We start from the raw sequence: 17,173 nt of genomic DNA on the forward strand, positions 1-17,173 counted from the left end.
CACCCAAAAGAAGCTGGAAAATATATTAATAAAGGGATTATCACAATTAGTTAAAAAGAAATTGATGGCCAGTACCCTGCCTTGATTTGGCTTGAGAAGACTTTGATTTTCTTCCCAATTTTTTTTTAGAATACGCAAATGCATAATCAGTATTATTAATTTCAGGATATTTCATATTTTAGTGCTAAGTGCTCATATTTAAATACATTCATATTTTTGAGTATCATACCAGAAATTCAGAAACTGTTCAAAGGTTTTAGATTTAAAGAAAAAAATTGATATTCCAGTACATGGATTATAGTGATTGGTCTCTGATACAACTATGCTACAGATCCCATCTGTTATGTTGGTATCCCTAGCAGTCAGAATCAAAATTGTGTTATCTTTGTCTCTCTGGTTTTTCTCTGAGTCTCTGGCTGTCTCTCTTATGAGCGTATTATACAATATAAAATAAGAAATCTGATGCTGCAGTTAATCCCACTTAGAATTCACATTCAAATCCTAACAGTAATCCCTTACTTTTCTATCCAGCATTTTACAGCTATACAAAATGTTGGTTTGAATCTGAAAAAAAAAGACCAGCGACTAAAGGCCTCAAGAAGTCAAAATGGATATTGCATAGACCATATTCCAAAGATCATAAACTTCATTCAGAAAGGCTCCCTATCAATCTGCATTTAGAATCTAGTAATTCTTATTTACATTGCAGTTTTCACAAATTCAACAGTGTGATATCAGAGTCCTTTGGAAAAATCCAAACATCAAATTAGAAAGGATTAGAGTGATGAGAAATCATAGGCTGATAATTACAAGAAAGAATGAAAATGTACTTGCCAAGTGTATGGACACCCCCTAAACCTCCCCAAACACACATGCACACATTTGTGTATCTATTCCAGACAAATATATGCACACTGGACAGAGTGTCGGGCCTGAAAATGGAAAGCTCATCTTCTTCAATTCAAATCTAGACCCAGACATTTATTTATTTGGATGACCCTGGCAAGTCACTTCATTCCATTTGCCTCAGTTTTCTCATCTGTAAAATGAGCTGGTGAAGGAAATAGCAAACTATTCCAGTATTTTTTCTAAGAAAATCCCAAGTGAGATTATGAAGAGTCAGAAATGACAAATTGAGTGAACAATAATAACTCAGTGGTCCATGATAATAGAGTAGTCTATGATAACCATCCATATGGTTTATCAGCCAAAAATTAAGTGATATGTAATATCCTCAGTATTTTTAAAAGTATATATGTACATATATTTATATGTATATTTCATTTTGAAAAGTTTTCAGTAACATGGTAACAATAGTAATAATTAATAATAATAATTAGGATAAGTCAGCTAGATGACAAAGTAGAAGAGTCAAAAAGACCTGAATTCCAATCTAGCCCTTCAGAAATTTACTAGTTAGGTGAACCTGGTTAAGTCATATAATTCTGCCTCAGTTTCCTCATCTGTAAAATGAACTGGGAAAAGGAAAAGTCAAACCACTTCAATATCTTTGCCAAGAAAACTCCAAATGGGGTCACAAAGAAGCAGATATGATTAAAATGACTGGACAACGAATAATAGTAATAACTAACTTCCCAATAGCTTTATAAAAGCAGAGAAAACAGCTAATTTTTTCCTACTTGTGCAGTAATACATGGAACATAGAACATTAAAATGGTATCTTGTCCTTGAATTTTTTTGAACTTTATTAAAAATTAAGAGATGATCTGTATCCAAAAAGAGAACTATGGAGATTGAATGCAAATCAGCACATTCTATATTCACTGTTTTCTGTTTTTTTTTTTTTTTTTTCCCTCTCCTATGGTTTTTACTTTTTTGTTCTGATTTTTCTCACCCAACATGAATCATAAAGCAATGTGCATTTAAAAAATAAATAAATAAAATTTAAAAAAAAAGAAGATAAGCTTCTAATAAGTATTAATAACACTTATAAATCACTATATAAGTGTTATTAATACTTATTAGAAGCTTATCTTCTATTTTTTGTGGCTTTTATATACATTATTTCACTTGTACCTCAGAACAAACATGATCCAAGTGCAATTTTTTAAATTTAATAACTTTTTATTTTCAAAACATATGCAAAGATAGTTTTTAATATTCATCCATGCAAGCTTTGTATTCCAAATTTTTCTCCCTTTCTTCCCCTAAAAGTGCAAATATTTTTAATCATCTTTCTTTACATGAGGAAACTGAGGCTCAAAGAGTTGAAATTTTTTATTTAGAATCATGCATTTAGAAAGATTTGAACCCATTTCTTCCTGATTCCAAGTCCATTGCTCTATTTACAATGCCAAAATACTTTTTATCATAATAATATCAAGTAGCTATTAATAATGGATATATGTATATATACATTATGTTTATATATACATGCATATATGTGTATGTATGCTTATTGACATATATACATACCTATATATATATATATATATATATATATATATATTTACATATGTGTGTATAATACTTTAAGGTCTAAAACATTTTATACATGTAATCTTATTTGTTCCTCACAACCCTGTTGTTATAATCCAAATTTTTTTTAAGTGGGAAAACTGAATCTGAAAGAATGTCACAATGATAATAAATATCTGAAGTGGGGTTTGAACCCAAGTTTTCCAATTCTAGGTAGTACTTCAGCCATATTGTCCCAGTGCTTCTCATAAATAAATAACATTTTGGCACTTAAATTCATAGATTTACGTTAGAAAATTCATTTCTATGACACAGCTCATTTCCCTAGTGATTCAGAATGCATAAGGTGCTAGTGTATACATTTTTTAAGCCAAGTGGAAAAAGAAATTCATGTTTACCTAGGAGACTGTTGGCACCAGAGGAATCCTGAACAGCATATTGAAACAGCAGGAAGAGATTGCAAATCATCTTTCTGGAGCTGGCAACCATGACAATAATGGCCCTGTTGAATTGTCTCTGTCTCTCTCTCTGTCTCTCTGCCTCTGTCTCTGACTCTTTCTGTCTCTACATCTCTCTGTCTCTCTGTCTGTCTGTCTCTCTCTCTTTCTGGGAGAGATAGGGGGTAAGCCTTTCCTTAAAAGGATCTTTAAATTAGGGCATGTACATCTGTGTTTATGTCTATGCCCACTGACTAGGAAAGGCCATTATTCAGCCAGGCAAGTACAATATGGGTTTCTGGTTTTGTTATCTCTTATATATCACTATTCATACTTGCCAACTACTTCAAGGAAAATAGAAAAACCACACTTAGGGAAACTGCAAAGCACGTAACTAATTTGTCAGAAACAGCAATTACTGACTCTTTGAGATACAAAGCTGGATTGACTTATTCCAAACGTTCAGCAATGAGCCTAGGGCCTCCATTCTTTCTGACGCCTTGGAGAATCTCCCAGTGCATCATAATTCATAGTTTTGAAAACCACAGATAGTTTTCTGGAGCACCTAGTTTTGTGATACCTAAGCCTCTAAGTGGTAAATCAGTGATGGTGCCTTCTGTTTTATACTCTTTTGGCATCTTTTATCCAATGAAATGATTTTAAAATAATTGCAAATGATTTCAAAATATATCTATACATTTTCAATTTGCATTGTTTTTAGGATCTTGGAATCAACGAGTTTTAGACCTGCAAAGGATGCCATAGGTTTGGAAACTGAGGATCATAGAGAAGGGACAGGAATATGAAATAACCTGCTATAGAGTCACAAATGTATAAAGAAAGGACTTCAAGAGACTTAAATTAATTGAACTAAGAGACCCTTTAGTTCAGTAATCATGTTATAGGTAAAAAAGCTAAGGCTGATGGAGCTTAAGTATCTTATCAAAGTTTTCATAGATAATAAAGTATCAAAAGTGGGATTTGAATTCAATTGCTAATTAAAGCATCCACTCCAGAGTTAATGGTCTTTCCACTATACAGAACTGACACCTTAAGTCACAACAGGTAGCAGATTTCCAGAATCTAACTGGAATTTCATTCCTCTGCTCCCTCCCTCATAAAATTAGCAATAAGTAACATTTGTTTAATGCTTTCTGTGTCTAAAATTCAACAAACATTTTTTATTCTCTTGAGTTCCCTCTGGTAGGTATCATCACTCCCTTTGTACCTTCAAGAGAGATTGCTCTGTCTTTATGACTAGATAATTTAAATTATCATAGACTTATTCCCCTGTTTAGGGAAGAACAGTGGACTTCTTAAGTTATTCTAGGATTTGGGAGTCCTAAATTCATAAAAAAAAAAAACTGCTAAAAATTAAACATATTCCCAAAAGGATGAAATTACCTGTTCAAGGTCATATAAATTATAAGCTCCTAATGTGTGCTTTGAACTCAGGTCTTTTTAACCGAAAGTCCAGGCTTTTCTCTCATTTGTCATTTCTTGCCCCCCAAAATCAAGCAGCTACTAGGAAATTAAGGCATTAAATTATCCTAGTTTCTTATCTTTATTTAAATCAGTTATGGATTAATATAGTCATGTTTTTCCTCAATTTCTTCCCTTTTGCATTATTCATTCACATATACATAAATGTATGTATTTCATAATCATCTTGTCTCAAGATATGGCCAATCATCTCTTCTGATGTAAGTTCTCTATTAAGTTGTTTAGTCTCCTGCTGAAGCTGTTTAGCGAAATTTCTTCAAAACTTCTATGTTTAGTATCTTCCATTTATAAATACTTCCTTCTAAATTAACCTCCACAAAGGGCCTTCTTATAGGTACTACTTGGCTTGGATTTAGAAAATACAGAGTTCAATATGATCTCAGACACTTAATTAGCTGTATGACTCTGGGCAAGTCATTTCACTTCTGTCTGCTTCATTTTCCTCATCGGTAAAATGGGGTAATAATACCACCTGCCTCTCAGGGTGGTTGTGGTGATCAAATGAGATAATGTTTACAATGTTTAGCAAAATACCTGGCACATAGCAAGTGCTATATAAATATGTTTATATATGTATATATATATATATATATATATATATATATATATATATATAAACACATATATATGCAATAAATATGCATATATATATGTACATATGGGCTCACATACATATATATAATGCAAAACACCTATTTTTAAAATTAGCAAGTAAATGCTTGTTTAAAATTTCATCTCCTAAAGGAAAAAAAAAAAAGACAAGACATCAATCAAACTTCTTATGGGTATTGATCTAAAGCATACTTAGTTATATCTAGCTCATAAAACTATATAGTCTGTCTTTGAATAGCTGATTGAGTGAAGCAGAGGGAAAGAATAGAAGTCCTCTAATTATGCAATTCAAGCCAACAAACATTTTTAATGATCTATGATTTATTTGGATCTGTGCTAGGTATGTGCAGAGGAGAAAGAGAGACAGAGAGAGAGACAGAGAGGGAAGGAGGGGGGAGAGAGAGAAGGAGGGAGAGAAAGAGAAACAGAGACAGAGAGACAATGAAAGAAGGAAGGAAGGAAGGAGGGAGGGAAGAAAGAATGCAACAAACAAAAGAAGGGAGGAAAGGAGCAAAGAAGGAAGGAAGGAAAGAAGGGAGGGAAGGAAAAAGGAAGGGAGGAAAGAAATGAAGAAAGAAAGGAAGCAAGCAAGCAAGCCAGCAAGGAAAGAAGAAAATATAAACTATAAATACAATGTAAGATTATTTCAAAAGGAGAAAGTGTTCTAACTAAAGGGAAAAAGGAAGGTCACTAGGAACATGTAGCATTTAAATTGTGCTGTCTCTCTGGGGGTTCTACTCATCACAACTGAAATAATGTTTCTATGTGTTTTAAATTCACCTGAGATGTCTCTCTCCTTGTCATGTTATATGATTGTCCCTATCCGCATCTGACCCCCACTATTTTTTTTAACTTAGTTTGATTTTGGCATCTCATTTACTGGGACACTATTGTATGAGATGATTGTATTTTTGTCTGTGTGTTCTAAAATGTAAATGATTTAAGGAACAAATCTATTATTCTGCTCTTGCAGTCCAAAAAGATCCAAGCCCAATTGAAGGAGCTGCGCTATGGAAAAAAGGACTTGATTTTCAAGGTGAGTCTCTCTATTTGTCACTGTTTTCTTTTTTGTTTTTTTCTTTTTTGTTTTTGTTTTTGTTTTATTGCTGGCACATGTATTTTCAGAGAGTAAATGAACCATCAAAGCCATTCACTGAGATTGTAACTACATTTATAACATAAAGTGAACCATAATTTCCCTGTTAAGATAATTAGAGTTAGGGATATTTAAGGGCAAACATGTTTCCACTGATAATGCTTTCTAAATTCAATTTAACAAACATTTACAAACATCTAATATGCTGTACTGGTTGTCCATATAATGTGCATCTAAAACGTGTATTCTCTCTGTATTGTGTATCCATATAAATGTTTCTGTTTTTAATGTATAGAGTGTCTACATTGGTACATGTGTGCATATATATGTATAATTGGAATTAGGAACCATTAAGAGCAAACATGTTTCCATCAACTCATTTTCTAAACCCAATTCAATTTACCAAACATTTATAAATGTCTATCATATGTTATGCTTGTATACACATAACACATATATACACACACACAAGTGCATATGTGTGTGTATATACTTAGGATATGTATTATATCTACTATATATATATATGTATATATTTGCATGTTCATATATACAGAGATTTGTTCATATGTATGATATTGTAATATTTTTGCTCTTGACCTATGATTCCAAGAATGTCATTCACAAATACTCATTGTTCTGTAATTAACAGTCTGAAAGTGAGATCTGAGTCATAATTGTACTGTCACATAGTGGGAGCATAAAGACAAAAATGAAATTGTCTCCACCCTTGAGGCGTTGCCATTTGACTAAACAGATATGGCAGATAGGTGACATAGTGAAGAGATCACTGAGCTTGGAATCACAAAGACACATCTTCATGAGTTCAAATCTGGCCTCAATTTCTTACTGGACTTAATCCTGTTTGCCTCAGTTTCCCCATCTGTAAAAGGAGCCATAGAAGGCAATGACAAAACAACTATCCTTTCCTAGAAAATCTTATAAGAGGAAATATCATGTGACATGTACATTGTTTTGTTCTGGAAAGGGTTTAAGATTGCATTAACTGCCTACATTTGAGATGTTAAAACCCTTACCCACCTAATCATGAGAGGGATTTGAATCCAACTGGATCCTATGTTCAAGTGTTATCCTTTAGAAGCTATGGCCTGCTGTCTCTTTTTATTTGTATTTTGAATTGAAAAGCAAAATATGGTCAAGCTAATTTCAAAGTGAGGAGAGGATAACTGGGAGAAAGAACTGGGAGAGGTTTTTAATTGTGTTTCGAAAGTTAAGCAGCCTAAGAGGCAGAGGAACAATCTCTAGGCATTTCCTTCAATCCAATCTAGTCTCAAATTGTTCTGGTTTATTATTCCCCAAACCACTCCAAATGGCCACATTGATACCTCATCAGGACTAAGCTTGAAATCATGTTGGGACAGGGCCTTAATTACTTTCTGCACAACCTCTTTCTCTCTACCCCCTGAACTTTAAGAAAGATTATTTCATAAATTAGAAGAAATATTGGAAGTGGTGAGTTCCCTCTTGTTAGAGATCTGCAAGCTGAAGTTTGCTAATTACATGGAAGGGACATTGCTACAGGGAATACCTTATGAGGCAATCTCTGAAAATCTCCCCAGCTCTGTGACTCTAATAAGTGATGGTGGAAAGTCGAGAGAATTAACACTACTTATCTATTATTAATTTCTATTCAAAAATAGCTGACATTTTTCCTCATTATGCTTCATACATAGTGAGTGCTTTAACACAAACTGGCTAATTCATAAGGTACTTTATAGCTGCAAAGTATATATATTATTTCAGTTGAGCTTTGGAGTAACTTGGCAATAACTTGATATGTACTTTTGTTTTTGATATCGGCTTTTCAAAGATGAAGGAAATGAGGATGAGAAAGTTTATAGGATTTGCTTAATATTACTTGACTAATTAAGTTTATTTATTTTTATTTTTTTATAATAGTTTTTATTTATAAGATATTTGCATGGGTAATTTTACAACATTGACAATTGCCAAACCATTTGTTCCAATTTTCCCCTCCTCTCCCCCCCCAGATGGCATGTCGACCAATACATGTTAAATATGTTAGAGTATAAATTAAATACAATATATGTATACGTGTCCAAACAGTTGTTTTGCTGAACAAAAAGAATCAGACTTTGAAATAGAGTACATTTAGCCTGTGAAAGAACTCCAAAATGCAGGCAGACAAAAATAGAGGGATTGGGAATTCTAGGTAGTAGTTCATAGTCATCTCCCAGAGTCCTTTAGCTGGGTATAATTGGTTCAGTTCATTACTGCTCTATTGGAACTGATTTGTTTCATCTCATTATTGGAGAGGGCCACGTCCATCAGAAGTGATCATCACAAAGTATTGTTGTTGAAGTATATAATGATCTCCTGGTTCTGCTCATTTCACTCAGCATCAGTTCCTGTAAGTCTCTCCAGGCCTCTCTGTATTCCTCCTGCTGGTCATTTCTTACAGAACAATAATATTCCATAATATTCATATACCACAATTTATTCAGCCATTCTCCAGTTGATGGGCATCCACTGTTTCCAGTTTCTGGCCACCACAAAGAGGGCTGCCACAAACATTCTTGCACATACAGGTCCCTTTCCCTTCTTTAAACTCTCTTTGGGATACAAACCCAGTAGCAACACTGCTGGGTCAAAGGATATGCACAGTTGGCTAATTAAGTTTAAAAGAAAATTTCAAATTCTGTTTATCATGTGTTGCTATTTATCATACTATTTAGTGGGGAATCAAATACAGGCTAGTTCCTGAGAGTTATAGAGAGATACATAATTCAATAAATACAGACTAAATGAGGAATGGTTAACTTTTCGGGTACCTGACCAAACTCATATCTATTTATGACTAAGGCTTCATCTCAGGAAGCCAAAATATGAAAGAACATACTCATGTCCCTGGATGGATCAAATATCCACTGAGGTCATGACTTAATATTGAATCTCTTTTGCTGAATGCATCTTGTTCTCCCCCTTTACTCCAGAAGCTAAAATACTTGTTTTGGATTGTTCCTGATTATTGTTCTTCCATATTTAAAATAAGGAATGGCATAAATGTGCAGTGGAATGAGCAAAGAAGTCAAATAGAAATGGTGGAAGGCAGAAGAGAAATTCTCTGTTTTAGGAATCTAAACAAAAATTAACTAGAAAGGGCCTAAAAAGTAACAGCATCTGGGAAGCTGGCATCCATAGCATGTAGTGACTTTGATATATCTGCTATAGCATCAAATGTAGTCATGGATTCTGAGAGACAGAGAAAGAGGATGTTCAAGGTCATTGAGTCCATAACATTTACTTAAAAATGAACAAAATGAGGTAACCAAGTAAAACCCATTCCTCTTACAGATGAAGGAACTGAAGGTCAAAAACTTTAATTGCCTTAGTCAGGGTCACAAAGCTGGTAATTATTTGTGGGAGCATTCAACTCAGTTTTATCTGATTGAAGTTCAACACCTTCCATTGTGATATATACAGAATATCCCAAACCTTAAAACCTTCTCTACATGTTGGCAGTTATTCATTATTATTTTATTTATTGTTTGTGGACCCTTGGATTGAGTCATAAAAGAGAAAATCATAGCCTATTTGGGAAAATTTTTTCTTCAGTCTTCCCACTGCTGTGACTTGATGCTATTTGGAGGTGATTAACATAGCCAGAAATAGGATAGATGTCTATGAACTAAGCCCTCTGTGGTTGGAATAAATGGTAGGCTGACAATTGCAAAGCCAGATGATAAATTTGTTTTCTTTATTAATGTTGCTCAGTCCTGGCTCTCTCCTTCAGGGGAGGGACCAATTTTAACAACTGCTCTCTCTCTGTGTAGTAGTTAGGGGATCATAGTGATTGTTAGCTATAAAATAAGTGGGCTGACTTCCATAGTAGTTCACTTAGAAGACAAGGTTAGTTATGTTATGTCATATATAATAAGACAAATATAATATTATATAGTAGATTATGATACAATAAAATATCTCCATACCTGTATATGTATGCATGTGTTCGGAAATACACATACATGTATTCACAAATTTGTGTATGTGTAAAGTGTAGCTCAAAACTGACATAAGACAGCCTTTATAATGGGAACTTGATTCCCTTTGGAGATAATGTTTTATGTCTTGGATCCTCCCCAACTCCCCTACCCACCCCCAGCTTTTCAGCATTTCAGAAGGACTCCAAGAAGCACTAGCATCGTTGGGTTCTTAATCCAAGCTTTGGCCAACTCTCTAAGGAAGCCAGGAGATTTTCCTCTGGTGGCCCAGTTCATGGGAGGGAAGCCCAGAGGAATCCAAATTGGAAATTAGCATGTAGTCCAAGTTTGATGTTAAATGTCATCTGGTAGTTCCCATCCAAATGAGAATCAGAGGCTTTGGGAATAAGTAAGGAAGGTTACACAAATTAGACTTTGCCAAACTAGATTGGCAGAGGAAATAGAACCCTACTCCTTTCTCGGTCAGTTCATTAAGCAGTTGCTATTAGAGGATATTAATACATTTTAATTTAATTTCACAAGAATTGATAAGCTCTTATAAGGTGTTGAAAGCATTGTGGTTAAGTGCTAAAAATATTAAACTAACCTCAAGGAGCTGGCATTCTACAGGGGAAATTATAACTGCATAGGTTACTGAATTTAACAATATATAAAATAATTTTTGAGAGGAAAACATTTGTAACTTGAGAGATCAGAAAAGGCCTGATACAGAACATGACACTTGAGAAACTTCCGAAAAATAGGGATTTTTGTAGAGATGGAAATAAAAAGGGAGTATTTGAGACATAAGGATCACCTATGCAAAGACTCATAAGTGTGGAGGAGAAAATGTATATGAATATCAAGATATCTGTCAATTTAAAATTATTCTTATTATTACCTTTTAATAAAGATTGAAAGTATTGATATTAAGTACTCCTAAAATCTTAGTAAACCTTCGTGTCTATATTTGTAAAATGGGAATAATGTCATTTATACCACCTATTTCACTTGTTGGTTATAAAGAAGGCATTTTGTAAACACATAAAGTATCATATATATGTGACTTAGTATTGTTATTGCTATGAGCCCAGCAGTATATTTGTAGTCGTTAAAAAAAAAAGTCCCTGACCTCAAGGAACTTGCAGTCAAATTGTAGAACAGTAATATTCATTCAACAATTTTTAAATTTGAGGAGAGGGATTGCTGTTGCTGCTGTTGAATAAATAGACAAAATGACACAGGGAATCGAGAGCCGGCCAGAAAAATTTAGGCTCAAAGCCCAGCTGACAGATACCTGCTATGTGACCAAGGAAAACTTATTCCACTTAGCAGTTTTCTGGGCAACTCTCTATATGACTATAAATTAAAGTCTGGAAGAAACTCCCACAGTAGGTTTACTCAGTATGATAAAATCATAGGAATAAAATAACAAAATTATTAACTGACAATTATATAGGGTGTACCAAGTGTTCTAGGGTGGTTTAAGCTGTTGTATACATATAAGATACATACATGCATATATGTCTACACATACATGTACCTGTTTAGAGACATTCTATTGTATCATATTTTGTGCTACTATATGTGACCCTATCTTTTAAATATACAACACTGGAGTGTTCAGCCCATTTATTTTATAGATAATAATATTAATAATTTGATGATGGTATGTGCTATTATTACTCTTTTTATTAATAAATAAAATGAGAAAAATAAAAAATAAAAAAAAAATAAAAAAAACTTGCTCACAGTCTCTATATAATTCAGTGGTTCTCAAACTTTTTAAACAGGGAGCCAGTTCCCTGTCCCTCAGACTGTTGGAGGGCCGGACTATAGTAAAAACAAAACCTCACACTCTGTCTCTGCCCCTCAGCCCATTTGCCATAACCCAGCGGGCTGAATAAACAGCCTCAGTAGGCCGTATCTGGCCCATGGGCCATAATTTGAGAACCCGCTGTATATGAAGCTAGATTCCACCTTGAGTATTCCTGACCCCAGGCCTGTCCATTGTAGTACCATAAGGAATGTAACATAACTTTGCAGAGAAGCAGAATTAATATTATCTTGGTTTTATATATGAGAAAACAGAGGCTCAAAGGAATTAAAAATTTGCCTTTTCCAACAAAAACTACTTACTGTTCTGAGAAGGTTGAACCCAGTTCTCTCTTGACAAGTATTCAAATTTACTATATCTGCTGCTTTTCAGTTAAATGGATCAGTATCTACTGTATCAGTATTTCCCTAACCTGCCCCTCTTTGTCTTAATAAATAGTCTCCATGAGATATGGAAGAAAGATGGAGGAAGGAAGGCAATGGCTGGGGAAGAGAGAGACAGAAACAGAGCTAGGGAGAGGCAGAAATCGACAGAGACACACACAGAGACAGAAAGAATAAATAGGAGGGGCTAGCTTTCTGGAGGTCCTCAGGAATGTGTCTTGGTTTCTGTAGGGGAGGCAGGAGGACCATCACCATGGTCTCTGTTTTGAAGTCTCCTTGAGTCCGGGAACGATCCAGCCTCCAGTCCTCTGTCTTCCCGGAGTTTGTTCCAGTCCTCCTCTAGGTCTGACTCTGACCTCTTAAATACTCTATTACAATTAAATCCATTCATCATACTGAGTACAAACCAATCATTATAACACTAGGGAACCATTATTTGTTATAAGATGAATTCAATCATACTGAACTAGAGAACTATTAATCACCATGCTAAACTAGATACCCATTGTCTTTTCAATTCCACTGACTTAACACCTTGTTCAGCCCTCTCCAGTGGGCACATCCTTAAAGTCTTTCAAGCTTGACACAAACTGCCAATGTTTTTGCTCTGCTGCCATAGGCTTATAGAACCAAGGTAACTTGCTAAAAAGGAAATAATATATCTCATTTTTCTGCCATCTTTATTTTCTGTTTCATGTACATCAGTCTTTGTACTTTCTCAGTATGCTGCTGCCCATACGCTGGCAAAAGGGAGTCCTTAAAATATTCATATTTCTCCTCATGATGTGCATGGAAATACTTTGGGGAGATTTTTTGTGCTGATGACTTAAGTATCATGAGATTCCTGTTCCTAAAATTAAGACATCTGAAATAAAAATAAGTTTCTTAGAGATACACTCTTATTTAAATAGAGAACAGAAGTATGTATTAGTAATCTTCCAAAATCTTGGGTGGTGTACAATAGGATATTAAACTTTCTAAATTCCATCAAATAAACAACAGTTTTATTTAGAAAGTTAGAGAAATGCATAGTGAGAATTTGCAAAACTGGACTTTGGAAAAAACCTAGTTCAGAAGTATGAAAAAACATAAAAACTCTGCAAATTGGGACTATAATTCATAATGCTCTCTTTAAATACAAGGACAAACTTGTCTTTCTGAAAAGAAGATATGACTAGAATACTTATCTATATTTTCCTTAGGTCCAGTAGAACCCTTGAAAACAAAGCAAAACAAAAAATACTAAAAATGATATAAAAACACTGCTGCTCTTCCTTTTGGAAAGAATAGAGCAGTACTGGTACATATTGGAGTACTGGGGACTCAGAGTCTTCAGGACTGGGATAGAGCTCCAAATACATCACAATCTTCTAAGTTCTCTCCACTATTTCTCATCTAGTCTGATTGAATGTAATTAACCCTAATTTCCATGATCAGATTATTAGCACATCATTTGAATTAGATACATGCTTTCCCTTTCTGCATTCCAAGTTCATCATCAAACTGGAGGGCCTGTGAGGGAGTCACCCCTTATCAAACGTCAAATAATTTTGAACTTAGATAACATAAAGCTGTCTCTTCAATGCTGTCATTTATTGTTGCCTACCTTTTCAAGATTTATTCTTTGAGTTGGAGCTCAGAAGAAACAAAATAAATTATTTTTCTTTACTTCAAATAGCTAGAGGTTAAGAGGTGGTGATTTATAATTATAATTGTCCAAGACAACTAGAAGACAAATTCCCAACAAAAATTGCCTACATAGCTAATTAACCTGTACAGCTGTAACTGTTATCCAATTCTACTGATTCTTGATCTATCTTCCTTTCCATTAATCCCCTACCTTGCCATGCACTGGCCACCACCTAACTTCCAAATTTGAATTGAAGACATTGAGAAGACCTTGCTATAAATTTTACTTGGCATTGTTAGCCATTGCGTGAATTGGATCATTATTGCCATTTTGTGTTTCTATAATGTAAATTTATTTCAAGAGATTTAAAATGCTGATCTAAACTGTTGCCATGCTCTTGGGGTGACACACTGGATACAATTTTCAGGCAGAGGAATCATTTTAAACCATGATCTTTTAACAGTTTTAACAGTTGACAGTGTTATTAGATTTCTCCTGTCATGTTTGGAGATATGGTCTACAATTTCTTTTACTTGGTCCCTTTGGATTTCCTTTAATGAAAACTGAAGCATTGAGATCAACAAGTATCAGAATATTTTCTAAGTACTTTGAACTACCATTAAGGGTATTCAACCACACATTTACCCCTTAATTTTTAAACCCTTGTGTAATTTAAGGTAATTTAGTGCATCTGTTTCTGATTAATTTGTACTTACCTCATCAGTACATTCCACTGACTTTTTAAACGAGCAAAAACATTTTCTGTCCCATTTGTTCATTAAAAGGTATATTTTACTTTATTTAAATGAGTTTCAACCCCAAAGGGCAGGCAAGCTTGAAGGTTGGAAGCTTAGGAAGTTTCCAAAATTTTCCTTATTTTGACTTGATAAATCAAGATGGTCTTTTTCTACTGGATATGATTGTCTTGACCTTCTTCAACCTGGGGCACTATTCCAACAAATATATGTTGTTGTGATGATTCCTTCTGAGGTTGCCAAACAAAATCTGTCCTTGTCCATTCTGGCTCTTTCCATGAATCCTCCATTAGAGTAGAATGATTCATTTTTAACTTGGGATTCATTTTTATGATTAATGCCAAACATGTAATTGAGAACAACCAGCAAACCAACAATGACCAATGATCAATGACTTCATGAAAAAGAAACAGTGAAAAAGAAAAAGGAAGGAAGGAAGGAAGGAAAGAATAAGAAAAAGGAAGGAAGGAAGGAATGGAAGGAATGGAAGGAAGGAAGGAAGGCAGGAAGGAAGGAAGGAAGGAAGGAAGAAAGGAAAGAAAAGAGAAAGGAAGAAAGGAAAGAAAAGAGAAAGGAAGGAAGGAAGGAAGGAAGGAAGGAAGGAAGGAAGGAAGGAAGGAAGGAAGGAAGGAAGGAAAGAAAAGAGAAAGGAAGGAAGGAAGGAAGGCAGGAAGGAAGGAAGGAAGGAAGGAAGGAAGGAAGGAAGAAAGGAAAGAAAAGAGAAAGGAAGGAAGGCAGGAAGGAAGGAAGGAAGAAAGAAAGGAAAGAAAAGAGAAAGGAAGGAAGGAAGGAAGGAAGGAAGGAAGGAAGGAAGGAAGGAAGGAAGGAAGGAAGGAAGGAAGGAAAGAAAAGAGAAAGGAAGGAAGGAAAGAAAAGAGAAAGGAAAGAAAAGAGAAAGGAAGGAAGGAAGGAAAGAAAAGAGAAAGGAAGGAAGGAAAGAAAAGAGAAAGGAAAGAAAAGAGAAAGGAAGGAAGGAAGGAAAGAAAAGAGAAAGGGAGGGAGGAAGGAATGGAAGGAAGAAAAAAGGGAGAAAAAGAGAGGAGAGACAACATTCTGAAGTGCCTAATCTTTATACTATATATCATTCTTATAGTAATGCTTTCCTATAATGTCATGAAAAAGGGATCATCCTCTAGTGATACTTATCACGCATCTTTTTGTGATACCTAAAGTACATGTGAAAAAAAAAAATAAGTAGCAAAGTGGTACACTGGTTAGAGTGCTGTCAGAAGAGTTAGTATCAGGAAGATCCCTCTGTCTGAATTAAGATTTGACCTCAGACATTTATTGGCTATGTGACCCTTCCTTCCTCCCTCATTCATAAAATGAGCTGGAGAGGGAAATGGCAAAGTACTCCAATAAAAACCCAAATGAGAGCACAAAGAGTCAGACACAATTGAAAAACAACTCAACAGGTAAAAATGAAAATATCAATTCTATCAACATACTTTTCTCCCCAGCATTTGCTATTTACTAAAGTCTACTAGCTCTAAAATATGTGTTCTTAGCCTGGGGAGCATATATTCCCACTGCGTTTATAAATTGACTTTGTGGGGTTCATGAACATTTACAGGGGAAAAATCAATAGCCTTTGTTTGCTTTTGTAATCCCATATATTTTATTTTATGGATTAAACACATTAATCTCAGAAGTAGCCCATACATAAAAATGGTTAAATATCTTTGCGTTCAATATTTACTATGTACCACCACACACTGTGGGGATTTAGAAAGGCAAAAGCCAGTCACATCCCCATGGTAAAGACAGCATGCAAATAATTGTACAAATGTGATAGACATAGAGTAAAAGAAAGGTAATCTCAGAAGGAAGGCACTAACAGTGATATGGGTTTCAGAAGACAGAGTGGGCAAATGGAAGGTGGGATTTAAGTTGAGCCTTAATGGTGCTGGAGGTGTAAATGCAAAAGAAAATAACAGGAGATATGTACTTTTAGGAGAATTGATTAACTGGCCAGGAACCTGCAATAAATTCATAAGAAAACAAGATAATCCTCCAGAAAGCCTCTGAAATGAGTATATTTGCAGTAATTGGGCACAATAACACCCAAGAATAAAATCGACTATGTTTGCCAAATCACCTTGATCTATAGTTGGTGGAGAGGAGAATTGTCCCAGCAATCATTAGGCTGAGATCACCTAAATTTTTCCATATCCTTTCCCCCAGACTTCGGTCAAGGAAAGAACTCTCATAGATAAAAGAATTAGCTAAAATCAGCTCCAATTGAAGGGAGAAAAAATAAACGTCTCCATGTCACATTATGTGATACAACATAATATTAAAAAATGGTACTGTTGTCCAAAAGAACACTTAGTAATGTTAGGGTGGTTGTTCGGTCATCAAGTTGTGTCTGACTATGTAACTACATGGACATTTTTCTTGGCAAAGGAACTTGGCTTGTTTGCTATTTCCTTCTCTGGGGGTCCCCATTTTATAGACGAAGGACTGAAGCAAATAGGGGTGGGTTGTGACTTGCTCAGGTTTACACAGCTAGTAATTAT

At 34.8% G+C, this 17,173-nt stretch overlaps 1 protein-coding gene across 1 annotated transcript in view; it reads left to right on the plus strand.

Annotated features, from left to right (window-relative positions):
• LUZP2 (leucine zipper protein 2) overlaps positions 1-17,173 on the plus strand; it is a 721,061-nt gene that overhangs the window by 496,419 nt on the left and 207,469 nt on the right. Inside the window, 1 exon segment of the mRNA XM_074272647.1 lies at positions 5,965-6,027. Within this exon segment, the coding sequence (XP_074128748.1) occupies positions 5,965-6,027 (63 nt within the window).

This window comes from Sminthopsis crassicaudata, chromosome 6 (assembly GCF_048593235.1).
Source record: "Sminthopsis crassicaudata isolate SCR6 chromosome 6, ASM4859323v1, whole genome shotgun sequence".
Taxonomy (NCBI): domain Eukaryota; kingdom Metazoa; phylum Chordata; class Mammalia; order Dasyuromorphia; family Dasyuridae; genus Sminthopsis; species Sminthopsis crassicaudata.